General features: G+C 33.0%; 1 protein-coding gene and 1 non-coding gene across 27 annotated transcripts in view; one reads left to right on the plus strand and one right to left on the minus strand.

Annotated features, from left to right (window-relative positions):
• The window catches only part of RIMS1 (regulating synaptic membrane exocytosis 1), a 412050-nt gene that overhangs the window by 67387 nt on the left and 328831 nt on the right, over window positions 1-15832 (minus strand). For 16 of the 26 annotated variants that reach the window (XM_036317895.1, XM_036317870.1, XM_036317881.1 and 13 more), the window contains 2 exons: window positions 9370-9482; window positions 2871-3037 (listed from right to left, as the gene is read on the minus strand). The exons of the other annotated variants lie outside the window; for them this stretch is intronic. In XM_036317895.1, coding sequence (XP_036173788.1) covers window positions 2871-3037; window positions 9370-9482 — 280 coding nt within the window. The remainder of the gene's footprint in view (window positions 1-2870; window positions 3038-9369; window positions 9483-15832) is intronic. 26 annotated transcript variants of the gene reach the window in all.
• On the plus strand, window positions 6930-7059 carry LOC118660884. Its single transcript, XR_004969074.1, has one exon. It is a non-coding gene; the product is annotated as a small nucleolar RNA SNORA51 (small nucleolar RNA).

Consider the following 15832-nt stretch of genomic DNA (forward strand, 5'->3'; position numbering starts at 1 on the left):
CAGTACCTACATATTATGGTTTTAATACAAATGAAATCATGTCATATAGAGTCCTTTATGAGAATACAGTGCAGTTGGTTGACTTTTAGGTTATTGAACATTGTCCTTGGTAAATTCTATAATGTACTCTAAATCTTCCTACTGATGTCCAGAGTAAAATTCACCCAAGGCAATGTACAATAAAACATTTCTTGTGTCATAGGATGATTTGAGCAAAGACACGCAGGGAGCCAGAATATATAAATACATTTTAACCTCTTAACTAGATTATAATCTCCTCGAGTATATGGCTTAGATATGATACCTTAATGTAGCCTTGGCAAATAATGAAGTCCTTACATATTATAGGAACTCAAAGGTTTCCTACTACTTACTATGACATATAAATATATTCTATCATAATTGATCAGACTTGTTCATCTTTTAACCATGAATAGATATAGAAGTAAACATAGAGAATTCAGACACTCAACTAAAACGACAGAAAGAAATACTGAGAAGCAGTGATATATTGACAACCATCATTCCTCACAATGTTTATGAGAACAGGGCCTGCAACCCTCATTGCACTTCAGTGAGACAGCATTTTTTCAGTGATGTCACTTTGTTCTGTTCTGTTTTGTTTTCCTTTTCATTCCAAACCCTCCTCTCAGACTTTTATCCACAGGGTTGATGTTGGGTGCAAAATCATCGTGTGTGTGTGTGTCTGTGCCTGTGTCTGTGTGTCTGTGTGTATACACATGGGTGTGCCCATGAAGACATTTTAAGGAGAAGAATGTAACTCAATTCTGATTTCAGGATTAAGATGTACCTCTTCTCATATTTCATTCCTTCTTCTCTGTTCATCCTAAGTATTCTAGGAAATCAAATATGGACAACATATGGAAAATCACTGACTATAGTAATAAGGAAAGTATCTTATTAGCTTAAGTGGAAACTTGTTTAGCCATTAGCTTTATTGCCTAACTTACATAATCCACTTACATAAAAAAAATTCTCAGCTCATATGTGTTCTAAATTACAGAGGACAAAAAAGGAAGCTGAAAACATTGAGATGCCCTCAAAAATGAATTTTTCATTAAAAAACTATTTGTACTATTTTTTAGGTCTACTCCTCTCTCCACCAACTTCTCTAAATGAGAAAAGTTATATGAAGTAAGGAAGCAAAGAATCCTCTATCTTTTGCATCTTATCATGGTATAATTATAATTAGTGTTGATTTGTTAAGTGGCATTTTCCCAGAAAGTAAAATTGGCTCTAATGCGATAACACTGTTTCTTCCAATCCCCTTTGTATAAAATCATAGTCAATGGTTGTTGAGCCGCCTAATGTTTCTCTCTTCTATAATATTTTTTACCTCAAAAATCACATAGCCAAATTTTTCCCGAAGATAAAAATCTGAGGAATCCTTTTCTCTTGAAATTTAAAGAAAATAACAATGGACCCACAAATTATTCTTTCAATGGGTTAGCAATATGAATTCTATGAACTAATAATACTTTATAGCATAGGACTCAAGGTACTTGGCTCTATTGTGAACAAAAAAAAATTACCTCAAGATGCATTGTTTTATAATTATTTTAGTAAATTGTTTTCAGTGATTGAAAGTGGAAAAGTTCTGTTTAAGACCTACTTATTGATATTCTTGCTAAACTAAATAGGTTTTGAAATATAACAACTTATAGCTATTTCAATAAAAAGAAATCTATTAAGTATAATTTTCACCCTTGATCCTAAGCAACTTAATATGGCTACATTCTTTAGCTCTTCTAATTTTTTTTAATTTTTATTTTAGAGACCTTATCCTGTTAGGACCAGATACTTAAAACATCAGAGGTAAAGATCAACCATGTTCTATTAATATTTTTATCAGTTGAAATTGCACACGTAGGTGAGCAGAGTATGATTTTGTTAATTAACAGTAGATAATTATTCTCAATTTTTTTCAAAAGATGAGCTCAGTGCAGGGAAATCCAGGAAGAAGGAATGTTTTAGGATCCATTCCACTGCACATCATGAAAATGTGTGATACTATCAGACTTTCAGAGTATTAGTAATGCAGTTACTTTTGTTTTGAACATTTATTTCTTGGGCTTTTCATGAAACCCAAAATTCTTCCAGCGAAACTTCTCTTTCTGTAAACTAGTTAAGAACAAATATAAAATATGGGTTGTCCATAGTGAGTCTGCTTTACTAAATGAAGGTGGCACTTGGATTCCTGGGTTCTTTTCCCTTTCAGCAGGGTACCTGGCCTTGGAAGGACACAAGAGCCCTCTTGGTGATTTAAACAAAATGTAAATTTCTTACAGCTCATAATGTAAACGAGGGTGTGAATTTTGTTATCATATCCACTCAATCCTACTCTGAAAGCCAACCAAACCACACACTACAGCCACTGGGGAAAATGCAGCTGGCTTTCTGTTTTGTTTTATTTTATTTTTTGTAAATAAATTTTTTGGAACGTAGCCATACTCATTTGTTTACATAGCGTTCACACTCCAGTATAACGACGTTGTTGAGCGGATGTGACAGACAGTGTCCTGTGTAGTCTGATATATTTATTACCTGTCTCTTTATGGAAAAACTTTCTGACGCTGGCCTAAAGGATCTCTGTGGATTTAATCATACCAGAAGGAAATTCCTGCAAATGTGACTGAGCTATCTTTAAGATGATGACTATATTTATCACCTATGTCTTATAATATTCAATAGTTAAATGTTCAACCCACTTCAGTCTGTGACTTTAATGAAATGTCAGTGTTTCTGTTAGTTGACCCAGACTGTATTTCAGCAAGAATATTCAGCAAGCTGGTTGCATTTTTATACCACGGGCATAGACCCAATTTATAGAAACAGTATTGCTGACTCACCTGATTCTACCCCTGGGGCGCTCAGACTGCTCTGACATAAAGCTTGTGCTGCTGAGGCGAGAGGCACTGCTGGTTCTGGAAATGGCGGACACATCACTGACATCACTATCTGATGATTTGGCAGAGACGTTATCACAGCTTCTGTACTGATCTTTATGTATGCTATACTAAAGATTAAAAACAAGAAAGCATGAGCTCCATCATCAGATCGGGGAAACAGACACATACATGGTGAGGATAATGACTCTTTAGCCAACACCAAACAAATGTGTATCTTTGTAAAAGTAGGTGTGGCATCTAAAACAATCCAAATATTAACATAATATATGATTTCCAATGGAAAACTCCTACATCCCTTGAGTGGTAAGGAATGTTTCTGGAGACTGAATTATAAATTAAACACAAAAATGAAATGTGTGTTCCATTGCTTGGGTGGAAAACTCATTGAATTGTTTGTACATGCTTTAAACCTCAAAATTTTATTTTATTTTTTTCTAGGACATCAGTTTCTCTTTTCTTGCTTTAGTTTTCATTATTGCCTATTTTATTCACTTTCTACTCTTTCCATGGTAAAGACTGCTTCCATCTGTCTGTACTTCTTGTTTCTTTCCAAAACTATTCAATTTACCTAAACATCTCCCTTTTCTATGACATTGCGCTCTTTCAAATTTCTTCAAAAAGTGTATCTCTTCACAAAAATGGCTGACATTACAACTTAGGGGCTGTGCCCAAGAGGAGTAACACAATGGCAGCAAAAAGTAGACTTTGCTTTTAAACTTTCTATTATAGCTTAATTAGACATTTTCTGATGTAAACTATCAACTCTGCAAAAAGTAAAAAATGGGATTCCTATTAAAGTTTCAACATGCACTCTAGCTTATATTTAAATGTTTAAATTTGTCTTTGGTATTCAATACCTAAGATTTTAGAATCATTAGGAAAAAGGTTAAAACCTGAAAAGCTATGAAAACAGTTAATCTACTCCTCTTTCTATGTCCCTGTCTCATTGTAACTGATCACACAGTGGATAATGTTACATACTATTTTAATGTTTTAATTATAAATATTGTACGTTTATATGATTATATATAATTTGACAATACCTAATATATAAGTGATTCTCTTATGTTAGGTATTGGAAGATCAGATTATTTCTTATATACAAGAGCACACAGGTAAAATAAACACATGACTAAACATTGAGTATTTAAGTTTCTTATCATGCTATTGAAATTTAGATTTATGTGTTAAGGTGTGAAATGTTTGATAAGCCTGTAGAAAAAAATCACCCATCCTCTGATTCTCCACATTAGATGATTTTTAATGAATCTAAAAATAATCCAAACACTAGATTTCTAAAAATTTGTTTAACAATTGTCTTGCTAAAGTATATAACATAAACTGATGCTAAAACCTGATCCTGAATATACAAAAAGAGGTATAATAGAATATTTTAAAAAAACACAATCCTAGACGACGGGAATCATGTTTATTTAACGTGATTTACCATCAGAGTAGTTAGGGCTTAAGAAAATTAATTGTTAGTTTTAATTTTTCATTTCTCATGTGTAAGTAATGGACATAAAAACAATTCCAAATTTATAGAATATCCATACATTATATTTCCAAAGAATTTTTCAGAACTGTGTGATTTTTTGAAAGCTGTATGCATGACCCAAACGAAAATTAATATGTATATTATGTCCAGAACTGAGCTATTTATACAACTTCATGTATGTTCTGAAAGTAATATGATTTAAGATAATGTATGCAAAGTAATGTGATAAGGTTTATCACTAAATCCTGTGATCATGATAGCATGATCCTGACTGACATAATTCATCTCAGTAAGAACTGGTTTTTATTTACAGAGCAGATGTGGTAAAACCTCATTATACTCACATAGTAGAACCTGGATTTAATACTGTTACCGGAGTATAAATACAACTCATATTATTTGTTTTTGAAACTATTTTGCTAAGTAGATATATTATGCAATTATCATAATGCTTCTAACCATATTGAAATAATAACTTGCCTGTGACAGAGTACAGGAAGAACTGGGCCCTAAAACCATAAAAATCCACCCACCAGCAGCAGATTTTCTGACATTGTGTTCACACCCCTAACAGATGCTCCCCTTACCTGACAAATGTCAATAAGTAGTATAGACTATGGCATAAGGATATATGAGTGTACATGGCACCATTTATTCAGCTAAGAAGTCTCCTTTTCTATAAGCCATCTCTGCCTTAACCTTTTTGTATATAACCTTTGATATTCCAGCAAAGAGATAAAAGGAAGGGATTTTTAAAAGACTGTAGAACATACTAAAATTTCCTATACTGGGGTAAGGAATGATTCTGAAATGAGATCACAGTTTTCTTTACTTTTTCACTACTTTATTTATTTTCAAGTCTTGTTAAAAGTTTAAATCATAACTTTGCCTTTTTATCAAGCATAACTTGTTACATTTCCTAATTAAAAATTAAATATTTTAATGGAATTATATTATATTTTGAGAAACATAATATCCTCAGGAAGAATGTATGCTGATCACATAGCAGGCAAGTAAGTCCTTGATGTAGGAGAGGCTCTAATTATAGGGCTGCTATTTTTATAAGGGAATAATAATAAATGTTCAGCAGCTACTTACAATCCTCATCACGTCAATTTTAGTTGCTGTTCCTGGTTTACATAGGCACTATTTTTAAGTTGTGAGTTCCTAAATACAAATTCACCCCTAAAATATGAATTTCACTGCATTGAGGCATACAACTCTGTATAACATCAATGAAAAAAAAATAGCATGGGGATCACATTTCAGGGATACCAAAGTCGTTTCGTGTTCTTTTGTTTTTTGTTTTTCAAAAGCAAAGTTAGGCTAATTCCTTACGCAGGATGGATGACAGGGTCAGTCAGCCTTTTAAAGGAGATGCCAGGTTTGTAACATCTAAGGAATAGTTTTCTGGTAATTCTTGACCCTGAAAATATTTAGTTCTACTGGTTGTTTAGTTATAAATATTTTGAGAATGATGAAGTAATTTCTAATTTGACTGAGTTTCAACTAAGGTGTACTGCTTCATCCAAAATGCCAAATAGTTTAGGATGCTAAAAAAAGAATAAAGGGATACAGTTCAAAATTAAATATTTATTAAATTTACAACAAAGCTAGCTCTTTTTTGTTATTTATATCAGAGAGAAAAGGAGAGGGAGAGAGAGATAGAAACATCAATGATGAGAGAGAATCATTGATCAGCTCCCTCCTGCCCACCTCACACTGGGCAATGAGCCCGCAACCGGGGTATATGCCCTGACTGGGAATTGAACTGTGACCTCCTGGTTCAAGGGTCGATGCGCAACCACTGAGCACACTGGCAGGGCTTATATATATAAATAAACATATTTTTGTAGAGTAAATTATAAAGAGGTTGGGGTAAATGGATAAAAAAATAAAAAAGTACATGAGAGAGATTTGAGGTAACTGGAAACTAAAAATTTTATTATAAGCATTAGGCTATAATATGAATATTAGAATTGTGAAGAGTATTTACCTTTTACTTGACATATAAAATAAAAAACTAATCATTTGTTAATTTGTCTTATATATTTTTACTATCCTATACTTTTATAACTTTTTAAAAGATATATCTTTGATCTCACATTTATTGATATAACTTATACTCATTTATGTAAATAGTGTAGCATCAGTTTATGAAGTCAGTAAGAGCAACAGTAATGTATTTAAAAGTAATGTGGGTTTTTTTTAATATTCAAATGAGGGGGGGAAAGAATGCCTGTGTAAAGGAGGCAGGGAAATAATTAAATTGTTTGCAAACGAAAAACTGGAGAAGAGCCTCTGAATCAAACTGGAGTACAGTGCCCATTTCAGTGATGCAAAAGCAGGACAGGTGGTAGCTAACTTCCAGTCAGGAGTGCCAGGGCTCATTCATCACTCTGAAGAAAGGCTGCATGAATTTTAACATTGCCTCCTTTCTTCTGAACCTCGATTTTCATAAATTTGATAAAAAAAAGAGCTGTAATAAAGAATTATTCTGGGGCCTCCTGGTGCTTACCACACTGTGTTATCACACTGACTGTACAGAAATAGGAGGCCAGGTAAACCTACCCCATATACACCTCAGCTCAGGCCCTTTGCCTAGTCTGTATTGTGAATGGGAAGACACTGAGAAAAAAAATATTCTGAATTAGTTTTAAGGCCAGAGAACTTGGAATTTCCCAAGCAAGATAAACCTACTTTTGATTTATTACAAATATAAGTATTAGTGGTCACTGGGACTTGTAGCACACTTCACTTTGTAGATTTTTTTAATCAATTGATTAATATTAGAGCCCTAATCAGAATGACTCAGAAAGGCTTTTAATATTTTATACTGATTCTCTATTTACTTCTTTCTTGCCTCCTATTCTGGCCCCACCTCCTCCTGCTGTTGTATTTGACCTCATCCTTGGACATAATGCTAAGAAATCAGTGAAACATTTCCAAATAACTGCATCTGACGGAGGAAGAAGAAAGCCTAAATCACCCTGCCTCCTAACTCTTCCTGCATTTGTAGCAAAAGGAAACAAAATGATAATGATATCCATACAGCAGACAGACAAGCAAGCCGAGTGAGTGATAATAAACCACAGAGAAGACAGGAGGAGCTGGAGTCAGCAACTCTATGGAACATCAAGGTATTTTTGTTACTAATTTGTTTTGCTTTCCTAATTTTACTTTGTTGTTTCAAAGTCCTCCCAAATCAGGCCACACTGAGTCACGGTGGCCATGAGCATTCTCTCAGTTGGAAATCTTTCTGCAGCTAACCTAAAATGTAAAGTGATACTGCGTCTAATACGCATGACTCTATGGAAGTCTGGTGACAAATCATATTTGGTAAACACTTTTTTGTATTAGTCTCTGAATATCTGGCTATATAATGAACAGCCTCCATTATTTAAAAATAAGTAGGTGTTTTTCACCCTTCCTCCCAATCCCTTCTGCCTGGCAACCATCGGTTTATTCTCTACATCTATGACGTTGTTTTTGTTATGTTTGTTCATTTGTTTTCTTTTCACATATAAGTGAAATCATATGGTATTTTCCTTCCATGTCTAACTTATTTCAGTTAGCACAAGACCCTCTAGGTTCATCTATGTTGTTGCTAGTGACAAAATTTCATTCTTTTTTATGGTTATGTAATATTCCATCATATATAAGTATATAACATCTTCTTTATTCATCTATCAATGGGAAACTGGTGTGTTTCCATATTGGCTATTGTAAATAATGCTGCAATGATAATAAGGGTAATATACATACTTGGGGGGAATAATATCCTCATAACTGTATGATGGCAGATGGTTACTAGGCTTACTGTGGTGATCAAAGTGTTAAATATTTAAATGTTGAATTACTTTGTCACACACCTGAAAGTAATGTAATATTGTATGCTAACTATATTTTAAGAAATATAAGTAGATTTTTCTAGGTTCACATTTCAAGCTAACAATATTTAGTATAGTTTTACTTAATTTTTAATTTTTAATTTTTAAAAGGTCATAACTTCCAAAAGGGTTTCTTGATATCAAATTATAACACGGTTTTTCCTGTAATGGCCCCTGCCACTTTTGTAGTATTCTAAAAATAAGATTTTCAAATAAATCAGATAATATATATAAATTATATCCTGCAATATGGAATTTAATTCATATAAGATATTAATTAAAATTATTAGATGATGGCTAGCAGTTTATAAACTCCTTAGTGTATTCTTACAAAATGATATTGAAGTATAAATTGTATATTTATAGAGACGTGGAATTGTGTGGATTTCTGTTTCTAATAGTTTAAAATCAGTTACTTATCTTACTAAAAACAGACAATAAGAAATCTCACATCACACAATTTTAGTCATTGGGTAACAAATTTCAATAGTAAATATCAACCAAAAATGTTATTTAAGACTATAAACCTGTAACTTAATAGTTAAATGCAATATTAAATGATATTCAAGCAATCAAATTGTTTTATTTATCTTGCTTATTTATGTGATTCTGTCTATGGATAATCTATCATTAAGTGACTTTATTTTTTTTTAATTTATTGGGGTGACACCGGTTTCAAGAGTACAATTCTGTAACACTTCATCTGCATATTGCATTATGTGTTCACCACCCAAAGTCAAGTCTCCTCTATCACCAGTTATCCCCTTTATTCTTTTCTACCTCCACCCCCCTTCTTTCCCCTCTGGTAATTACCACACTGTTGTGTGACTTTAATATCAAGTGTTTACATTTTCTTTTTAGAAAAAAGAAAACCCACACATATTAAATCCAAGTTAATGAAGTTATATTTTGTGGAAATAGCAAGAAAAGGGGGTTATGAGACAAGACTAGCATTTGAATCACTTCTCTCATATATCTCGGTGCTTGCTAGTCCTATACACACTGTACATTTATAAAAAGGAGGCTATTGGTTGGGTACTACTAGTTTTACCTTGGAATATTGCTCGCGATCAAGTTCTTGACTAGAACCAGACCCTGTTGTCTGCTTAAATCGATGCACTTTCATTTTCATCTGTCTTGTTCGCTCCTCCACTACTAAGCTTGCTGCAAAAACACACAATGGAAGCCTATTAAAACATGTGAAGCACCTTTTAGAAACTGAATGGTTTTTAAGATTTTAATGCTTTCGCTATGACTTCAGTTAAATGAAGCTTAGAAATAACACATTAGCAAATTTAAAAACATTCAGAGTATACAATGCTAACAACTGTTAATCTAAAGATGAACATGAGTCAGCTCACACAGAATGGGGAACAAAAATATTAGTAAGAAAATACCCTATTTCTTCATCTGTTATGGAATATTTTCAATTCCACTCATAAATGATTATGCGAAGCAAATCTAATTGTGAAAATATGTTCTATACTTAAATCAACTGGTTGTTGCATGTACATATATAAACAAGTATGCATACTGAACACATCACACATATATGCACATGCTTACATGCATGCACACACCCACTGACATCCTCAGCTAAGAGTCACCTAAAAATTTTTAATTATAATAATCTGTTTTTTATGAGGCATTCTTATTAAATCATTAATTTATATCAGTAGCTTTTCATGAATATTTGCCCATCTTAAAAGTGAACTAAAAGTTTAGTTTTCTATTTCTTATGGCTATGTATGACTACATACATAAAATTTATACTATAAAAATTTTAGCTCTGCAATTTATAACATATAAAGACATATATTCCATTTAAGCCTTTATTAATCTCTTAAGTAGCGGGTGTGACTTTCTTGATGGGAAAAATTATAGCCTACAATAAAATATGTTAAGTTAGATTAATCATAAGAGACTAAGTTTCAAGACCCTGCCTTTAATTTTTAAATTTTACACGTAAAGGAGTAAGAGCTAAGGGTACAGTGATGTGAAGCATAAGCTCCTAAAACACACCTGTGTTATATGAGACCTATGTTTACTTTTTACAGCTTATCTTATGCCAATTTCCCAGACTATTCAATATCTTCAAGTGTTAACATTTATTTCTATGTTCTGTATACACATATACACACACAAGAATTGTTACTTATTAAACCTTCTGCCAAGAAACCTTAATGATTTAAAGGAGAGTGGAAAAAATGATATCTGATTGACTTGGCTGTTGATTTAATCTCTTACAAGTTCATACAGATACCTGCTGTCTAAAATTTCCATCTCAATGATTAAACATGGTGTGGAACCACGCCAGAGGCGCCTGATAGTCAAGGCTAATTAAAGGCCTGTTGTCAATACACTGGACTGTCCAAGACCACGGCGTCTCGTGGCATGCTGTGCCCTTCTATAACCGAAATGACTGATGTCACTATTGGCAACTAGCCTTCTTTGTCTAAGGAGTAATATACAGCTTACTGACTAGCTAGTAGGGAGAGTGTGGGAAGGAGATGAAGCTGGAGAGAGGGAGCTGAGAGCTGGGAGTGCTTCATCTGAGCTCTCTATGAGCTCTCAGCTCAGATATAGCTACGATGTTAACCAGCCTGTGTGCTGGGAGAGTGAAGCTCAGAGGTAGTTACTATGTGAGGCTACAGAGATCCGCTAGTGTGCTGGGCAGGGCAGACAGGAGAAGCTGCTGAGCCAGAGAGCTTAGGTACCGCTATGATGTGAGGCAGTGAGTCTAGAGGGCAGGGTGCGGCTGCTCAGATAACAGCTGTAGGTACAGAGATTAATGTTGCTTTGTAGGAAAGATGTATTTGCCAGCCAGTGTATGGATGCCTATATAGAATCGCTGTGAAAGACTGTGTTGTCTGATGGCTCTGTGGCCACTGGCTTCTGCAATAAAGATTCATTCTTATACACCCACAACTTCTCCTGCTTCTCTGTCTACTCCGCTGCCATAAATTGAATCACGCTTAGAGCAGCAGTGCTCTGCAGTGATCCCGCTGTCTCTAACAATGGCCTATCATCTTTGATAAGGGAAACGGATACCCATTTTAAAAATTAAGTAAATATGTAGTTTTTATTGTGTGTTCAAGTATAGACTAATAGTCTAAGAGATAAATACACAGTTTGAAATCTGTGGTTAAATGTTTAAATCATACTTTTAGCACCAGTTATTAGATGTTTAGCTTTGTTTAAATTCAGTAAATTAGATAAAAATCAATCCCTAACATCACAGTTATATGAATTAAGCGATGATACATGCTTGCTTTGAAAATGTTGACTTCAGAGGCAGTAAATGATAACTATTAATGATTAAAGGATGGCTCAAGGAGACCTTGAGAAAAGCAGTTCATAAATGTATTAATTACTTGGTAACATATAAGGAGACAATGAATATTATAGAGCAAAATGTCAACTGAGAGTAATAAGGAATTGAAACAAGATATTGAAAAACCTTTTAGATTTATAGAAAGCCATATACAATACATGAAAATGTCTAAATATCTGCTCTCTGCCTTCTGCTTATGGTGTGGGTACCTCTGGGTACCTGCTCAGTCTTTAAGCTTTGAAGAAGTCAAATGCACTGTGATAATCAGTTGCACTTTATAATTAAAGCTTAAAACAATTCAAAGTAATCTCTACTTGAGAAAAAAAAAGATTAAAATGATATTAGCTTAATTTTCTCACCAAATGGTATTAATTTTGTTTTGAAAATGATCTGACATTGACTAGCCCATAGGTTTGTAACATTCACTTTAAGTATAATGTAATTCTTAGGGAGGATGGTAACTGCACACTGAAAAATTTATTTCCCTGGAGCTACTGTCTTGAAGCAGTTCTGGTAAGTTAACCTTGCTGGGACAACACCCCATCTCTCTAAACAGGATTACATAGCTTATGACATGGCTACACTTAAATCCTTATTTTGCAAAACTTATGTAATACTTTCAACAAAAGTAAAAAAGTTAAAAACAATAAAATCAATAAACATATCCTCATGTGAGGATAGATAGTAAATAAATAAAAATAAACAAACAAAAAAACTAAATCATAAGAGTGGTAGGCTAACTAAAATAAATCTTAAAATGGTTTTAAATGACTTCACTTTGACTTTTCAAAAATGATATATACAGGGGTGGGAAAAAGTAGGTTTTCAGTTTAATACAAATACATAGTACAATATTTAATAAACTAGTGCCCCAGTGCACAGATTTGTGCACGGATTTGTGCACACTGAAAGGAAGGTAAGGACTGGGCTAGACAGGCCAGGCGCGCCTTGGAGCCAAGCTCCCGAGGTCCCTCCCCAGCCAGCCCCACCTCGGGCAGCTTTGCAGATCAAAGTCATTTGTGCAGTGAGCAGGGGTCCCCCTGGCAGGTGGGTCCCTTGGCCTGGCCTGTGGGGATCGGGCTGAAACCAGCTCTCCAACATCCACCTAGGGGTCCCGGATTGCAAGAGGGCAGTTCTTGGGTGACACACCCAGAATCAAACTCCCTCCTCTCTGGTTCCGCGTGTATCATCTGAGAACCGCCACTGCCAAGTCACCACAGCTCGGCAGCCCAATGCATTGAGCGTCTGTCCCCATGGTGGTCAGTGTGCGTCATACCTACAGGCCGGTTGGATGGTCACTTAGCCTTTTATATATATAGATAATAATACAAGAATACACTTTGTGTTTCGTGTACTCACAACTTTGCCCACACCTCTATATAGAGAACCTTTATTCCTAAAGAGAGTTGATATCTTTTAATCTGTCAAAGAAAGAAAAATCTCCAAATTAATATTGACACAAAATCATGAGTAAACCTCCTTTGACTCTCCAGCAAAAACATAGTTGATATGCTATTCTCATTACTTATTTTTCATTTTATTTAAACTGTATATTGTGGAATAAAATTACCTTTTTTTCTAGATCATTGGTGTGTCAATCTAAGTAGTAAGACAAATGTATAAACATAATATTTATCACAAATTTGGACCTGATTGCATGATTCCATGATTTATACAGAAAATAATAACATTTAGTGATGATTAAAAGTGAACTGAGTTCTTGGATTATGATTACCTATCAAGTATCTCACTGTAAGTAAGATTAATCACAGCCCAGAGAGCTCAAATATCTTATTGTAAACAGAATGATTACTGATTATCATTTTAAAGATTTTATATTATTTTAACAATTTAATGTCAGTAGAAAAATTAAAATATAGAATAAAATATTTTCCAATTCTTCCACAAATCCTTACATTATATTCACATTTTAGGAACATTCTGAATGTTGGCCCATTTTAAACTAACAAAATCACTAAAATACCAGTTGCTATTTCTTTACAAAAAAGATACAAAAATTGAGGAATTCTTAAAAAATTTTCAAAACCCTAATATTAGATAGTTAAAAACCCTTCTTATTTTCTACTATAGATATAATTATTATGTAACTTCCTTTACCTTCTTAATGAAAATATAGCTTACACTTAATATAATCAAAAGATAAGGATGTGTACTGTGCTAAAGACTGTATTTCAGCTGTAATCAAACAGTAGCATAAACAATTTATCTCTCTTAGCCTGTAAGGTGTAATTAACATGAAAATTTTAATTTGTTTGTTTTGTAAATTGGAATTTTTCGCTATACCTTCTACATGCTGAATGATGCATGTGGCATTGAATAAATTGTGCTTTTTGAAAGCATATATTTATTTACCTACACAATATTTGTTGAACATAACTCATTTTCTTTAGATCACTTTTACTCTATATAAATTTTTATTTGAAACTTTGGCATTTGTATCAGATAAATCTACATATTCCAAGAATAAACTCACAATTACAATTAAAAACGTATAAACTGGAACTTATTTTTAGGGGTGAAATTAAAACCATACTTATGAAGTAATTTTTTTTCTTCATAACCCAACAATAACAACTTTTGATTAAAATATGCAGATGAGAAAAGTTAATAAAATTTTAAGTCTGCAATCTATTATAAATTTCTAATAAAAAGTATTAGATATTATTACAAATAAAAAGATTAAAATAATTCTTTCATGTCACATGCTTTGCAATAAATTCCCAATCTATTGATATGGTTGATCTTTGATGAATCTCTATACAAGCAGAGATCATTTACAAGTGCTGTTTATGCTTATATGAATTTTTCTAAAAATTACTAAAAGAATCCCATGACTTAAAAAACAAACAAACCAAAAAAAAAAAACAAAAACAAAAACAAAAAACAAACTTAAGGATCATTAGTAAATCTTCCTTAACCCATCATAGAAAAATTTCTATAGAATTACCTCCTCCAAAGAGAATGTCATTTTCTGGGAAACTCTTTTGACTTACAGTCATTTGTAATTTGCTTTCAAATATAATCAATATTATAGATATAGGTACTTTCCAATCATTAAAATTTAAACATTCACAAACAAATTTAAAATATCATTCATAAATTTACAATTATATAAAAAATGAGTTTTTTTCTGATCTTCAAATTCCTTAAATATTTCACAATTCTCTCTATGCATCTAGAAATTAACATGAATTTGAAAATTTAATTGTGTCTCTAGGCAAAAGAATGATCCATATGTTATATTGTTAAAGTTTCAAATACCATCAAGTATTTTAGGTGAAATATGTGTGTAAAATAAAAATGTATAGATAAATATTATGAAATATACTAAGTTAAAAAGATTTGCGTATTTTATTTTATAACAAGGCTAGCTAGTACATGTGTCAAAAGTGATACATGATAGTATCTGGACAGAATAATTCAAATTGTCCAGTTAACTACACTATGCTATCATACTGTATGAATAGAAAAATTAATGCCCCTGCTTCCTTGCTGTATAGCAACACAAGAGTTTGGTGATGGTGGAGCCCCATCTTCATTCCAATGCATAACTGAGAGAGAGCAATGATAGATAACCACATATTTTGAAATTGTAAGGTAGAATGAAATTTATGAATAAAACACCTACAATCCCTCAGTTATTGACAGCATTGAAAAAAATCCCTCTGAAGCATTTTATTAAAAATAAATCATAGATAGTGGGAACTCAAATATAAGAAACAATATAGTATGAAAAACACTGAGATTAAAAAGTAATAGATGACGATACAAATTGCTGGGTCTTTAACCAGTATAAAAAATACAATGCCTGGATAGAAAGATAGTTTGATACTTAAAATCCAAAAGGTAATATTAGTCTGTACTCACAGTTTTCTAGATTTTTGAGGACTATACATTGTTAAGATGGACATTCTCCACACACCTGGAAGCAATGGGGCAAAATGGTAATAACCCAAGACTAGGAATAACTAAGCAGAGATTCAGCACAGAACCATCACCATTCATCAATGCTGCCTTGGTCCATTGCTGATATATCTCTCCACCATGGAGTTTTTATTTATAAACTGAAGAGATTGTTTAGAGTAACCTCCTGCTGTTTTAATCTATGATTCTATTAGTTCAGTAGTGTACTGGTATTGGTGAAGTAATTTTTTTTTTT

Source organism: Myotis myotis, unplaced genomic scaffold, assembly GCF_014108235.1.
Source record: "Myotis myotis isolate mMyoMyo1 unplaced genomic scaffold, mMyoMyo1.p scaffold_m19_p_7, whole genome shotgun sequence".
NCBI classification, from domain to species: Eukaryota; Metazoa; Chordata; class Mammalia; order Chiroptera; family Vespertilionidae; genus Myotis; species Myotis myotis.